Source organism: Notothenia rossii (assembly GCF_949606895.1).
Source record: "Notothenia rossii genome assembly, chromosome: 11".
NCBI lineage: Eukaryota > Metazoa > Chordata > Actinopteri > Perciformes > Nototheniidae > Notothenia > Notothenia rossii.
Genome location: NC_136910.1, coordinates 15,459,923 through 15,474,219, shown reverse-complemented (window position 1 = coordinate 15,474,219; position 14,297 = coordinate 15,459,923). Strand labels below are relative to the sequence as shown.

The 14,297-nt window shown below is 40.7% G+C and overlaps 1 protein-coding gene across 8 annotated transcripts in view; it reads left to right on the top strand.

Annotated features, from left to right (window-relative positions):
- Positions 1 to 14,297, top strand: part of eef2k (eukaryotic elongation factor 2 kinase) — a 36,330-nt gene that overhangs the window by 8,111 nt on the left and 13,922 nt on the right. For 5 of the 8 annotated variants that reach the window (XM_079660841.1, XM_079660837.1, XM_079660844.1 and 2 more), the window contains 5 exons: positions 2,801 to 3,069; positions 3,623 to 3,682; positions 7,473 to 7,573; positions 10,540 to 10,600; positions 10,682 to 10,719. In XM_079660841.1, coding sequence (XP_079516967.1) covers positions 2,812 to 3,069; positions 3,623 to 3,682; positions 7,473 to 7,573; positions 10,540 to 10,600; positions 10,682 to 10,719 — 518 coding nt within the window. In that variant the 5' untranslated portion in view covers positions 2,801 to 2,811. Of the gene's footprint in view, positions 1 to 2,776; positions 3,070 to 3,622; positions 3,683 to 7,472; positions 7,574 to 10,539; positions 10,601 to 10,681; positions 10,720 to 14,297 lie in introns of all 8 variants that reach the window. The other 3 variants (XM_079660839.1, XM_079660838.1, XM_079660842.1) reach the window with 3 other exon arrangements.

Sequence of the window (14,297 nt, the reverse complement as noted above, 5' to 3'; positions counted from 1 at the left end):
TAAATGATATATAATAAAGAAAACAAATTAATTAAATTATAATAAATTAATTAAATCACACACAACCAAAACAATAAATTAAATAGACTCAGGCTGGAAAACAGAGCTCTCAATCCATCTATCTATCCATCTCTATATAGATGGATAGATAAATATATATAAATATATATATATATAAATAAATCAATATGAGCACACATTGTCTCACAAGCAAAAAAAATCTCCTTAAAACAACAGTCATGTGTACAGTCCACTGTCCATACAAAGGCCCAGATGCCTCAACACGCCATATCCAAATCTGTTTTTCGAAGTTTTCGAGCAAGGAACACCAACATGTTTGCATTGCCGGGCAAATGCATCTTTGATTGTAAACTGTCGGGAAGGTGGGGGCTCTCCATCTCCAGCTGCCGTGTTTGCTACCAGCTGGGAAAACGGAATGGATTGGTTGTGTTTTAGGTGTAGTTTAAAATGCGTGGTATTGCCTGCTTTTGTCGCTACCTTTTTTAAACAAATGCAACACACCGCCCGGCTCACTCAAGTCCGTAGGTTGGCCTCGTTGATTTGGCTTGAATCCAAAATACTGCCACACCGGAGAATCGAGATGTGTAGGTTTTGTAACCAATTCCATTTCATTTTAAATTCCCCGCGAGTAAGTCACACGTTGTCTCCCGCTTATCGCTATATTATTAATTTGGCTGCTACGCTGCTGTACGTGCACACAGTGTCCTGACCTGGCTGTGTGTCAGCTCCGCCCCTCACAGCGCGCATGGACGGCAGCCACAGCTCGTCTGGCAGCCACAGCGCTCCTAGCTAAAATGCTGGTCACATCCTTATGTAAACAAACACGCATGTAAACGGCAATTTATCGAGCTCAGAAAAGTTATCGAGTCCATTTTTATTTATCGTACGATAAGTCAATTTATCGATTATCACGACAGGCCTACATATGTTCGCCGAATTGACATGAAAGCACTAATAAATGTAGTTTCATCCACTTGAGTTTACAAAAATAATCGATTTGTTTTTATATCACATCCGACGGGAGGAAATTCAGCAGCTCTCACTACCGATTTTTAATCGTAATTTAATCATCATCTTCACCACGATCATTTATGTTTATGTTCGCCGAATTGACATGAAAGCACTGACAAATATGAATATACTGTAGTCAACTTCATTAAAACGTTATTAACGTGCCTAAACTCAGTAATTCACCATTTCTACGCATGACAACACACTTTGTCCGTGTTTGGCTCTCTCGCCGCACAGTGAAGCGTTCCCGCATTGACGTCACTTCCGGCTTCCCCCAAAGCCTCAAAATGAGTCGAAGGAATTTTCCCGCGATGTTCAAAATTATTGATATTTATCGGAACGGTATCGCTTTTTCTTTTTTAAACTGACGGTTCGAGATTACTAGTAGCCCACTATTTCATTGCACAACAGTTGTTGGGTTCGTGTCACAGGCTCTTTAAGCAATAGCTCACGACAGGCCGTGGTATATGCTCATTATATCATAGCTAAGGGGCGTGGTATAATCAAAATTATAAAACGGACAAGTCAAATGAAGCAATCTGATTGGTTCTTAGCCGTGATATACTGAGCGTATACCACGGGTAGAATTGTAAGTTACTTTTCACAAAAAGTCAGTATCCCTCCGCGTCTGAGAAAAACAGTATACCGTTGGGTTGAAAAGCAAACGAACAAGAAAGCAGCGGAGAAGTAACAGGGCTGAAAGCCTCCTTTTTACGCAGCGGTCCAGACATAGACATCAAAGGGCAAAACATATTCAGTGTGCAGTTCCTTTGGCATCAGGGCAGGGATATCTAGACACTTTCCAAGGTTTGACATAATGAATTGTGCTACTTTTAAAGCAAGCAACGATGTTTTCAAATCTGTAATGAAAGAGGTCCGCAAAAACACTATCAACCAATCAGATTGCTTGATTTGACTTGTCAGTTTTATAAATATATTTAAATTTCTTCCGTTACGAAACAAACTTACAAAGCATAAGATGGTAACATTTAAGATTAACTTCGACCTCCGGGGGGTCTTACTATGGAGGAGTGGATTTAGCAGTGCCTATCTCCAGAAAAAAAAAGCACCTAAACGACGGCATGCAGAGCTACTACGTGAAGAGCAGGTAGACCAACTGGAAAAGTACCACCATTCAAAAGCTTTCTGATGGGGGTCTTGAAACAAAGCAGAGAAATTATGACCGTTAGTGGCCACAGGTGCGAAAGCTCTCTCCAGAGCTACTGGAAGCCCAATCTCGGGGACCGGAGAAAGTGGAGCAATATTCTCGCCACGCCAAGTAACAGCCTCGAACAACCTATACAAGTGACCACGTAAGCCATGCTACTGATGCTGAACAGTTTTTTTTTTTGTAGTCCTCGCTGTACGCGTCCGGATATCGGCATCACAACCACAACCTCACACACTGGTACTGAATGTGCATCAAAGTGTTCCTATCCAGCCAAATATACCAAAAGATGAATGTAAACGACAGAAGAAGCGATCGAAATGTGTATTTCCTGGTTATTCGACAATGGCTCCTCAAAGAACACGCCCCAGACACATTCCTACCATTAAAGAATATCACCAGTTCCCAGTGACACCAGTTAAGCGGTAACACCAGAACTTTATCTTGTTTGGATCCTTATCGCTCTGCAGCAGCCAGCTGTTACATCCACATCGCCTTTGATAACATACTGGTGCTTAAAGTTATAAGTATATATTTATATTGACTCTAGCATTTAATTGAGATGTCATGATGCAGCCTTGTCTTTTGTCAACACAACAGCAGCATAAACCATGGAGGACGACATGATGTTCACTATGGAGGAGGAGGGTAGCGCCAAGAGACCCTCTGTCCAACAAAGAACCCCCAACCAGCGGACCTACTCTCTCAGTGACAACAACGCCAGTGATGATGATGATGACGGCGAGTACGACAAGCACTTCATTTGCCCAATCTTGGACGACCCCTCCGTGGAAATCTGTCACTACCTTAAGAATCTGGTTTACTCCAAGCAGCTGTCAAACTCCCCTAAGACCACCTTTATGTTCAAGGTGAGCCTCTGCAACAATGGAAAGTATCAGAAGAAAAAGAAAGAAAGAAAATGTTCAAACAAGTGTTGGGAAATAGTGAAAGAAGCATAACAAACAGTGTGTATTTAGCCTGTTGTGTTCATGCATCATGGTAAACAATTAGTTCTGCAATTCTCTGTGAGAACAGCCCTTTGCCTTATAAGGAGAGATCATCTGCCTGCACGCACGTACCAGTATGTGTGTATCTGTTTATTGAAGCTGGTCAGACACCTCTTAACTGCACTCTCTCCAACAGGAAGCACCAGAGAGCGGTTTACACCAAAATGTGATCAAGCTTCATGTCTTTCAATGCTCATATTGTGGCCTTTTGTGCATCAGCAGTGAGATACACAAGGGCTTCATTCCGTCTTATCAGAGCCACTGTGCACCAGCCAACTGCCGGGATGTGTGGTGTTGTTGTGTGAAGCATCAAGACAATTAATGCTGTTTTGTTTCAGGATGCTATGTGAATTTCATGCTTTTTTTTCTTGTTTGCTGACCAAAAGCCGCCCATTTTCTTTAACTTTCTACTTAGAATGAAACAGAAACGGTGGCAGAAACACGGCCACACAAGGTTTCGTCTGAGAAAGCACGGGTATGTTACAGATGAAATGATATCTCCCTCCTCTAACTATTCACCAGTGACTATCTGCACACTCCTTTTCCCCATTCCACTCTGCCATTTACCGTCCTTTCCAGAGGCGTGGGAAGGTATTTTGAGTGGGGGTGCTGAGGTGCTGGACTCCAGTGAACACTATTACGGGCACTATAGAGCACGCAAAAAAGCACACAGTACACCCGAGACTGTTACAATGAAGGCTCGATAATCAGCTCACGGCATATAGGCAGGGGTGAAGTGCTATTTTTTGCGAGTGGGGAGCGGACCTCACCTCCTCTAGGGGGGTCCGGGGGATGTTCCCCCGGGAAGATTTTTTTTAAATATTGAAGTTAAAGGCATCAATCTGGTGCACTTTGAGAGCAACATGGAGAGATCTATGGATACATCTCTCAACAACAAGATGAAACACAACTGTAAGCAGATGTTCTTTTACTTTATGGATATTTTACAAATCACTCCCCTTTCAAATTGTATTCTTGTTTTACTGCCATATAGTATTTCATAACTGTTTTTACTTTATTCTCTTATTTTTTTTACACCAAAATGATCATATGAAGGTGTGCCGCGGAAATAATCTTTTGAATAATTTGTGACCAAACCGTTTGAGACCCACTGAGATAACTTAGACTAAAGTTAACTATCTAAACCCTCAGAGAGTCCTTTAGCTCACCTGAGTCTCTCAGTCTGAGAGGAGAGCTCTCCTCCAGCTTGTTGTGGAACAAACAGCTCCTTGTGTCCGTTAGTGCAACTAGCTAACCAGATGCTAACAACACGGTCCCTGCTGCCGGCACCGGTCTCTCTCTCTCTCTCTCTCTCTCTCTCTCTCTCTCTCACACACACACACACACACACACACACACACACACACACACACACACACACACACACACACACACACACACACACACACACACACACACACACACACACACACACTAAATGCGCTATTTCCGCACACACACAGAGCCGAGCTTGAATGACACAAGCACACTTTTATTTCCATGCAACTCTCTGTTTGGTCTGGTGTCTTGCCTCTGTTGCATTCACTGAACACGGGAAATTACACTCCTGCCGTCATCTCTAGTGTCATGATGAGGTTGACGTAAAGCACGGTTAATGTATTATATTATTGAGGTATTATTTTGGCCTCCAGTGAGACTCCGCACCCCCTGTCTGCCGCTAGGGGGTGCTGCAGCGCCCTCAGCACCCCCCTTCCCGCGCCCATGGTCCTTTCCCTTCACTGCTTTTGTTTTTTCCTTTTGTAGCAACTCTTTATTTCAATCCCTTGGTGTTCTGTGTATTCTAATCAATGCATCCTCCATTCCTCCACACTGTAATCTCATACTTTATTTAATTTGAGTTTGTTAGAGTTATTTAACTCTCAGCAATTCAAGTTATTTAAAGGTGACCTATCATGCAAAATGCACTCTTGTACGTCTTTAATACATGAATATGTGTCCCCGGTGTTCCAGGGAACTCACCAAGTGTCAGAAAACACAACCCTCTCTATTTTCCTCCATTCCCAAATCTCTTAACACTAGAACCGCCAGAGGTTGCTGTAGACCTAAAACCACCAACGGGTAAGATTTACCCGCTATTGATTTGCAAGGTACAATGTTCTGTTATTTATCATACAGAACAGTGAGTTTTGATCGCACAGGGATATAACGTATACCAATAGATTCTGTGGACTCTCAGCTTTTCATATGACATAGTTTGTGCAGATAGCATGAAGTATAAAATATCGCTACCAGTGCTGATTTAAACGCTTGGTGTTAGACTTGTGTTTTGTTTAGGTACAAATCTCTCTATCTCTCTATCTATCTATCTATAACTATCTATCGATCCATCTGTAATGTTCTGTTCTATGGATATATAATTGTCTACATAAACAGACGACGCGGAGTACTTCTCTCATTCCGAGTGTCCATCTTTATTCAACTGGCACGTAACCTGCACACATGCATTACGTCCTCGACGTGAGCTCAGTCATCCAAGATCTTGTATTCTCCAAGATGTTACACTATCTATAACTATCTATCTCTCTCTCTATCTATCTATCAATATATCTATGGCTCTCTCTCTCTCTCTATCTATAAGGAACCGCATTAGACATAAGGCGTTGCTATAACAACACGTCGTGTTTATGCTGCATTTTCTATGAGGTAAATATTACCCGCTGGCGGATATGGGTATAAACGGCATTTTTTGGGGCGATTTTTAACAACAGAGGGTGCTATATAACACACTTTCAGGAAAAGTCAAGGACTGGGAGACTTCAATATGTTATGGAAAAAAAGTTACAAACAATCCAAAAACAGCTGCGGGTAAAATTTACCCGTTGGCGGTTCTAGTGTTAAAAAGGGGCTGCAACGGATCTGATACAGACTGATCCAGATTTGAACACTTCTATGACGTCACAGAAGTGGCGCTACGGCTATTGGGCCAACTCCACCAATCAGGAGGAGACAGCCACGGACATTGCCGTTCGAAAGCGCTGGAGACGCTGTAGTACATATGCCAGGCCTGTAGATGGTGCTGTTCTCACAGAATAAGCCCATGCAAAGACGGTGTTAAATTGAGCGAAATGAGGAATGGCTAAAATGCATGATCTGTTTTTGATCTTTTTCTGTTTTTGAAAAAGAAAAAGTATAAATATGCCTTATATAGGTATGGTCCTACATTATATTATTCAAATATAGCATGATAGGTCCACTTTAACTCTAACAAACACAAGGACTGTTTGACTGTTATTTCAAAGAAATACCCTGAAAAAATGACAGATTTTTACGACCAACTGTGCACATTTTTCTTTCCGATTTTTCTTTTAGATTTCTCTTTTAATTATAAGCATTACAAAAAAGGTTTCAGAAAATGACTAAAGAAAAACAAATTAACTATACTTCAAAAAGTATTTTTAGAAAACTGGCTGCACCAGATGACCCTTAAGTCTTGTGACCTTGTCTTGTGTAGTATATCTGACAGGATGGCGAAATTGAACACTCTTACAGTTGAACATGAGTTCTGACATCTGCTCTTCGTCACAAACAGACGAGACACTCCAACCCTTCACATTCATTTAAATCCGTGGCTCTAAATATAAACATGAGCTGCACAGGGACCAGGACTGCCGTGCAGTTCTGGGTTTGGGTTACTGGTGCAGGTTTGGATTACCAGGAATGCTTGATTCATGGGTCTTACCAAGAAAGTTATTTTTTGATAATGGCATTTGGATCGCTGTGAAACATCACATGGTACGCATTGGTATTAAGGTAGCAGTAAATTATTTAGGTCATTATGGAATATTACAACTTGGTGGACCACCAATGAATAAACCCATAAAACATATGTATTCATTATTAATTCAAATAATTTTCATTTAAATGATTTACTGAAGATATTTTTCCTTTCTTCCTTAACCTTTCTTTCCTCCTGGTTTGCAACAAAAACTAAAGTGTGAGCAGGCTTTAGTTTACATAGTCCCAGTTTTGTTGATAAATGCTCTGCTTCGTAGGCTTCCTTCGCCTTAACCTGATTTACTGAGCATTATTAGTGCAACCTATGAAATTAATATGTTCCCAATTAGTCTGCACAATACAGGGCAGGAAGAGCACAAGAAAGGATTTGAACTGCCTTTTCTTGTGCAGATTACATTTCACATTTCTTCGCATTGAATGGCTTACCATCTAATCTTCCCATGTATACATTGTTTTTGCCTAAAAAAAAATACTAGCAGCTCATACATTTTGTTTATTTATTGCTACAGGCTAGATGGAAACATGCCATTGAAAAGGCCAAAGCTATGCCCGACCCCTGGGCAGAGTTCCATCTGGAGGAAAAAGTGACTGAACCCTGTATTCGTTACAGGTATGGATAACTGTGGCTGTCAATCAATGTTAAATATATTTTAGGGCAAGCACCTAAAAGATGGGTCATTCCCATCAAGTGTCCCTGTAGGCTAGGACAGTGAGCCAGCATGCACAACACCCTGACGCTGAATTCATCTTAAAGAGGCCCTATTATGGTTTTCCCTTTCCTGTAGTGTGTTATATAGTTTTTACTGCATGTAAATGGAGAGGCGTGTGGTGCAGTGGGTTGTGCGTTGGTGTTCGGATCAGGGGGTCACAGGTTCAAACCCCACTGCAGTCAGCATGTCGTTGTGTCCCTGGGCAAGACACTTCACCCCAAATTGCTCCTGTGGGGATTGTCCACAGTATTAGGTATGTAAGTCGCTTTGGATAAAAGCGTCTAACAAGTGACATGTAATGTAAATGATCTGCAAAGGCTAAAATCCCAAAAGTCACACCAGATAGAGTTTCTCGCCCACACACTCCTTCCCCTGCCTGAAACACCTCAATTAGACTCCTTTGTTTACTTGGCGCTTCTATTGGCCAGCATGGGACATCTCTAAACAGTTGACCAATCAAAACAGAACTGGCCCCGCTAGCCAATCGGGGCAGACTGGGCTATAGTTGCAGACAGAGGGTGAAAAGAGGGTTTTGCATGACCGCTAGTACTGCCTCATGAATTTTGAAAATATACAAGAGGGGGATGAAGATAAAACAATTATGATTGCTTACAATAGATCACCTTCTTAATTAAATGTAATATTTTTCTAAAATCTCGTTTGGTCGCGTAAAAACATTCATTATGACTGACTACCTTTACACAATATCATCCTGCCCATTGTCAAAATAAAAAAACATTGATAAGTAACTTAAAAGTATAAAGCTACAACTTATGTTTGTATTTGTTGACACTAAAAGAGAGACCCACCCCCATTGGGAACCCTCCTACACAGGCTTCATGCCCAAACACGTAAGCATATGTTTACTATGATGTGAGTCAATAACTCAGTGCAGGGATAGTATTCTGTCCTCCTTGACTTTGAGAAGATGTGCTACCCTTGCACATTTCTCAGCCAGCTGCCATTGAGGCGGCTGCAGGTTTCACAGCAGGCTCGTATATTGGTCCTTGTTTCTAATCTTAGTGTAGCCAGATATAAATGGCCAACATGGCGGCTACAAAAACATCCACACCCCTTGCAAAGCTCTCAGGCGTGTGCAGGTTTATACATCAAGGCTGACAGAAATAAATGGGTGTGGGTGGAGAAACAGGAAAAAGGATTCTTATGCTAGTATGTGTGTGTTGGGTCCGATACATAACAAACAAGACTGGAATTGACTGCGCGGAGAGGAGGGATTGCCAGCAGCGAGGATTTGCCTTCTCTCTTCATGTGCTAATGTTATCCTTCTGTAACCTCACTCCTCCTTCCTTCTCTGGATGTGGACCTGATGGAATGACTGTGGCTGTAGTACGCCCTGTTCTCAGGCTGAAGCTGTTTGTTGGCAGAAAAGCTTTTGGACGAGGAATAGAGCAATGTTCTTTTTTTTCAAGTGGAGAGGGAAAGGTTAACTGAGTTCCTAGGATAAAGGCACTTCAGGTTTTCAGCTGTGAAGACTTGCAGCTGCACCTCATGCTGTACTTATTAACCCGGCACAAACGCCCCACCAAGTCAAACAGACAGCCTGACCCAGACATTCTTATCACCATATGACCTCTTCCCTGAGTACATCAAACACATTAACCCTTAATAGTTATACCAAAAGAAATGGGTACAGAAAGAAAGAAAGAAAGAGGAAACACATTTGTGTCTCTCATTGTTGATACTCCGTAAAGAGGAAATGAGATGTTCTATGTTAATAATTGATCTGTTGACAGACGAACTCAGTGTGCAAAGAGTAACGTGGCTATTGTGATCGAGACTGGAACGTTTATGAGTTCTTTTAGTAACAGAAGAAGAATGAATACAGAAATAAGAGTCCAGGCATCCAGCCAGTGTCGTAGACCGTCCAGTGAGAGTGATTCATGGAACAGGTGGGAAATAAAAACAAGCGCCACAGAGCAGACCCAGTCTGAGAGTCTCACAGCCGAGATCTTTGAAAGAGACGCTAGTTCGCTGAGCTGCAGTACACTTAGTTCCAAAAAGTTGTAATGGAGGTTGAGCTGCAATTTAAGATCATTTTATCTCATCAGAATCAAGTTTATTGCCATGTTACACATACAAGGAATTTGCTTTGGTATCTGGTGGTGTGAACATAAACAATCTAAAAAGAGAAGTTGCAATAGTAGGTACAAAAAGAAATATAGAAGGATAATAAAAAATAAGTATTTTTAGATCAATTTAGCATTAAAACAAATAATATTTAGAGTATTACACCACATTTTAATTTAAATATACAAAGAACCTTAAAAGCTAAAACACTTAGGACAATGAAAATATGACAATTTATGGCAAACTATAGTGTATTATATTTTAAAGTGGGGGGCTGTGCAGACGTGAGTTCAAAAATTTCAGAGTTGAGCATGGCTCACAGTATTAAGGGAAAAATAACAAGATGTTATTCATATGATGTGCATTAATGTAATGCATAATGTTTGTGGGGTATCTCTTAACTTTTCTGTTCTTCATCTTCAATACATTTTAGGCTATAACAAGTCAGATTTAAAGACATTTGCCCAGAGTCCAAGCTGATGCCTTCAGATTGGTTATAGTCCAAACACCAAAGATTACATCAATGAAAAACCTAAAACTTTTCACCTTTTAGGAAGCCTGAGACCAGTTTGGTTAAAAGACTAATTTATTTGAAACAAAGCAGCTCTGAGAAACTGATGGTTTGTCAGGCAGCGAGAACATCTGTAGCATCACTATCCGTGCTACAGATGTTGATTATGTGGATTTAAAGAAGATTTTTAAAGAAACACAGTTGAGTGTGCATAATCAAAATGACCGTTCATCTGATTCTGACTCCATTCTCTTTCCCTCTTTGCAGGTACAATGCCAGCACAGGAGAGTGGGCTCAAGACCAGGTCCACATTAAGATGGCTTCCCAGGTAGTCCTGTTTTTTGGCGAAGGATTGTTTAAAAAAGAAAAAGACGTATCTTATTTATTTCCTCTCTCTTGTTTCTCACAGCCGTTTGGGAAAGGGTCCATGAGGGAGTGCTTCAGGACGTGAGTTGAATTATTCCTCAGTTGTTATCCAGCGGTTATTGCCCTCATGTTCTAGTAACGGAGGCCCTCATGGTCTCAGTGTAAACAAAGCACAGCATTTATCTTCTAGCCTATAAGTGGTGCAAGTCCAAATTCCTCACATTTGTGGCTCGGACTCGGGAGGATAGGATTAGTTTCAGAGCCAAACATGGTACGAAAAATAAGATAAGATGGACATTTATTAATCCCCGTGGGGAAATTCAGTAGTTTAAACTGCAACAGGGTGAGATTGAAAAACAGGACAGCACAGATTCACATAAGATTAAAGATGAATAAAATTCAAGATAAAATTAAAATGATATACAGGTTTACTGTTAAAATATCAAATGAATTAAATAAACATACATATTTGAGTCGCATATATACATATTAAATATATTTACATGTATGTGTGCCGGTAAAAAGTTATTGTGAAAACAGTGTATATTTTATGTACAGTATTTTATGTGTTGCATTGTTGACCCCTTGTTGTGCAGCCAAATATTACACTCTAGAACAGGGATCACCAACTACATTTGTCCAAGGGCCAAAATGTATCCAATAGACACTATTGCGGGCCAGCGATTTTTATATAGCCCAGAATTTTGAAGTTGTTGACTGAATACATGCTCTGAAAGTAATCAGAATACAGTTACAGTTACGTGTCTTAAAAAAGTAACATTCAGATTACTTTTAGAATACTTTATTTTTCCATAACAGATGGGTATGTTTTGGTGAACAGGAGACACTTATTTTACTGTTTTAATGGCTTATCAAGAACTCAAACACAACATCTTGGTGTCATTCTGGCAGCTCTCTCATCTGCACCCCGCATAAAAAACATCACCCGGACTGCATTCTTTGCACCTTAAAAAAAAAAACTTCTTAAAACCTTTCTTTGGTATATGTTATGAATTGTAAGGTGTCCTTGGGTGCTTTGAAAGGCGCCCCTAAATAGAATGAATTATCATTATTATTTATTATATGAAACGATGTAACAACTTTTAAAACTTTTTCCAGTCACTTGCCCCATGCATTCAGCAGCAGCAGACCATTCACTTTGATTTTATCCCGTTATGAAATGTCATTTCGAAAATAAAGAAATGCTACATAAACGTTATCTTGCACTTTTTATCTATCCTTCTCCGTTTCTAACTTTCAATATATTTTAAAAGAGATCTCTCTCTCATCTGCGTGCGGGGGCGGGGCCTCACAGACACGCTGCATCTCTCTCTTGCTCACAGACATGCTGCAGCGCTGTGCAGTGTGTGCACACAGTTCTGCCGGTAATGAATATTACATTTTGTGAGGAATCTTTTCCACCAATAATTCCAATAAGTATTCCAAAATGTATTCACTTCAGGTTTACGAAAGTAACTGTTATCAGGTTACTCGTTTTTCAAATGTAACGCCAGCTGAATACAGTTAGCCTACTTGATTTTTGTATTCTGATTAAGTAACGCCGTTACGTGTATTCCGTTACAACCCAACCCTGCTTCTAGGCTACTGTCCCGCAGCTCCTGCCTCTCTGCTGGACTCTTTATAGGCTAGTTGCACAAGATGGCGTCTATCAACTTCTGGCGGCTGGGTGTGAGCCCGAGTACTTCCGGTCTTCGCCATCACTCACTGTACGGAGGCTCAGTCATTGGTACACATTTATTTATAAAGCTATGTTGGGCAAACTCCCGTATTACATCTGTTCACTGATGAAGCAGAGAGTTGCAAGCAGCTATTGTCTGAGATCGCATGATTAACGCATGATGTTAAATGTGTTCTTTATTCTCGCGTCCAGGAGAGAAGCTTTAAAATGAGACTAAATGGAGTCTCTGAAAAGATTCAAATGGGATACTTTAATTTAAAAAGGCGCGGTAGTGTTACAGACAGAATATTGTTCCGGCAGAAAACAGCTGTGATCTGGTTCTCCTGAGCAAGAAGAAGACAGCGGATCTCTCCTCCGGCGCTGCTATATATATCCTCTGCTGGCTCCTCCCCGCCAGCCGGCTCACCTCGTCTCCAATGTCCGTTATTGCATTTAAACAGAGGATAGGTTCTTTTCAAATTCAATATATGCTTAACACGCCGTTTCTCCTCATATTCTCTTTCATCACTTTTCATTTAACACATTCTAAACGCTGTAATCAATACTCTAAACAATACTTCTCGGCTCGTTTGGTTTCCGGTCATTCCGGATGTTGCCACATGCTACTCTCGTCTGTAAACAATAATGTATTCAAATAAATTGTACTTTCATTTAATATTCAACATGGTAGTATCTCGACATCTATCGTTGTAGTGTTAAATCAGTAGGTTTCGGTTTTCACCACACCAAGTCATTTCGCTTCTCAATTCATCTCTAGGAAATCGTATATTAGCCACATGCTACATGCTAACCGTAGATGAAGGATTTTCAGAATAAAAGCTTAACTGCTTGTGCACAAGAATTTCTGGTTTTTCAGTATAAAAGAGCGTTTAAACTGACGGTATGTTTAAGCTACATTATACCATCAAAACATTGATTTTAATTTCTAACAATGATCGCATGATCTAACGTCTTGTTAGATGTGCCAAGAGTAAGGACTGTCTTAGGTAAGACAGCTTTTATGTGCGCAGCTCCACCTGCTTGGAACAGTCTACAGCTAAAATTGAAATTGAGCAATTTTATTTCTCTGAATGTTTTTAAAGCACGTCTAAGTGAAATGCTTTCTGAAACTATGGGTATTTGTAAATGTTAAGTATGTAAATATGTTGTATGATATCCTCTATTGTTTGTTTTTATGTTGTTTTATGTTTCATGTGGAACTTAAATTGCTGCAGGTCTCCCTTGTAAAAGAGATCTATGATCTCAAGGGACCAATCTGAATAAATAAAGGCTTGAAATGAAATGAAACATTAGTGTACCACACAGAGGTCGCGTTAACCGAATATATTCCGTCTATGACGGATTTTTTTTAACAATGACGGAAAAATCTGAAAGCAGTCCGTCATTTTGACGGATTAGAACAAACACAGAACAGCGCCAACGTTTCCCCGCAGCAGGGCTGCGGTGTTATGCCGTTATGTCGTTTCCAGACCTAACTTTGCCGTAAAAATCATTCAAATGTCTGGGAGTTTTTGCTTTACGCTGTTGCGTGCTCCATCGAGGTGCAGTGGGCATGCATAACACCGGTGTTGTGTCAAATTATGCACTCCCGGCATGAAATGCACCCCTTGTCACGAGAACGCGCATTTGAAAATGATACGTTTACACCTTAAAACGATGCTTAAAACGAAAAGTAAACGTCCACGGTTTTTTAATGGTAATTTGCAGTCGTTTAGTGGTAGGCTAGCAAGTCATGATTCTTGTGTTTAGACTTTTCGCTCCGTATTTTGATGGTTGGGGTGTTGCAATACGTTGGTCAGGGGGTGTGACGCTGACACATTATTTGTTGACGCACAGGTGGCCCGAGGGGACGACATGAGCCGAGGGACCAGCTACCACTAAACGACTCACATTCTGAAAATGACCATTAAAAAAAACCTGAACGTTTACTTCTCGTTTTAAGATCTAAACGTTTCATTTA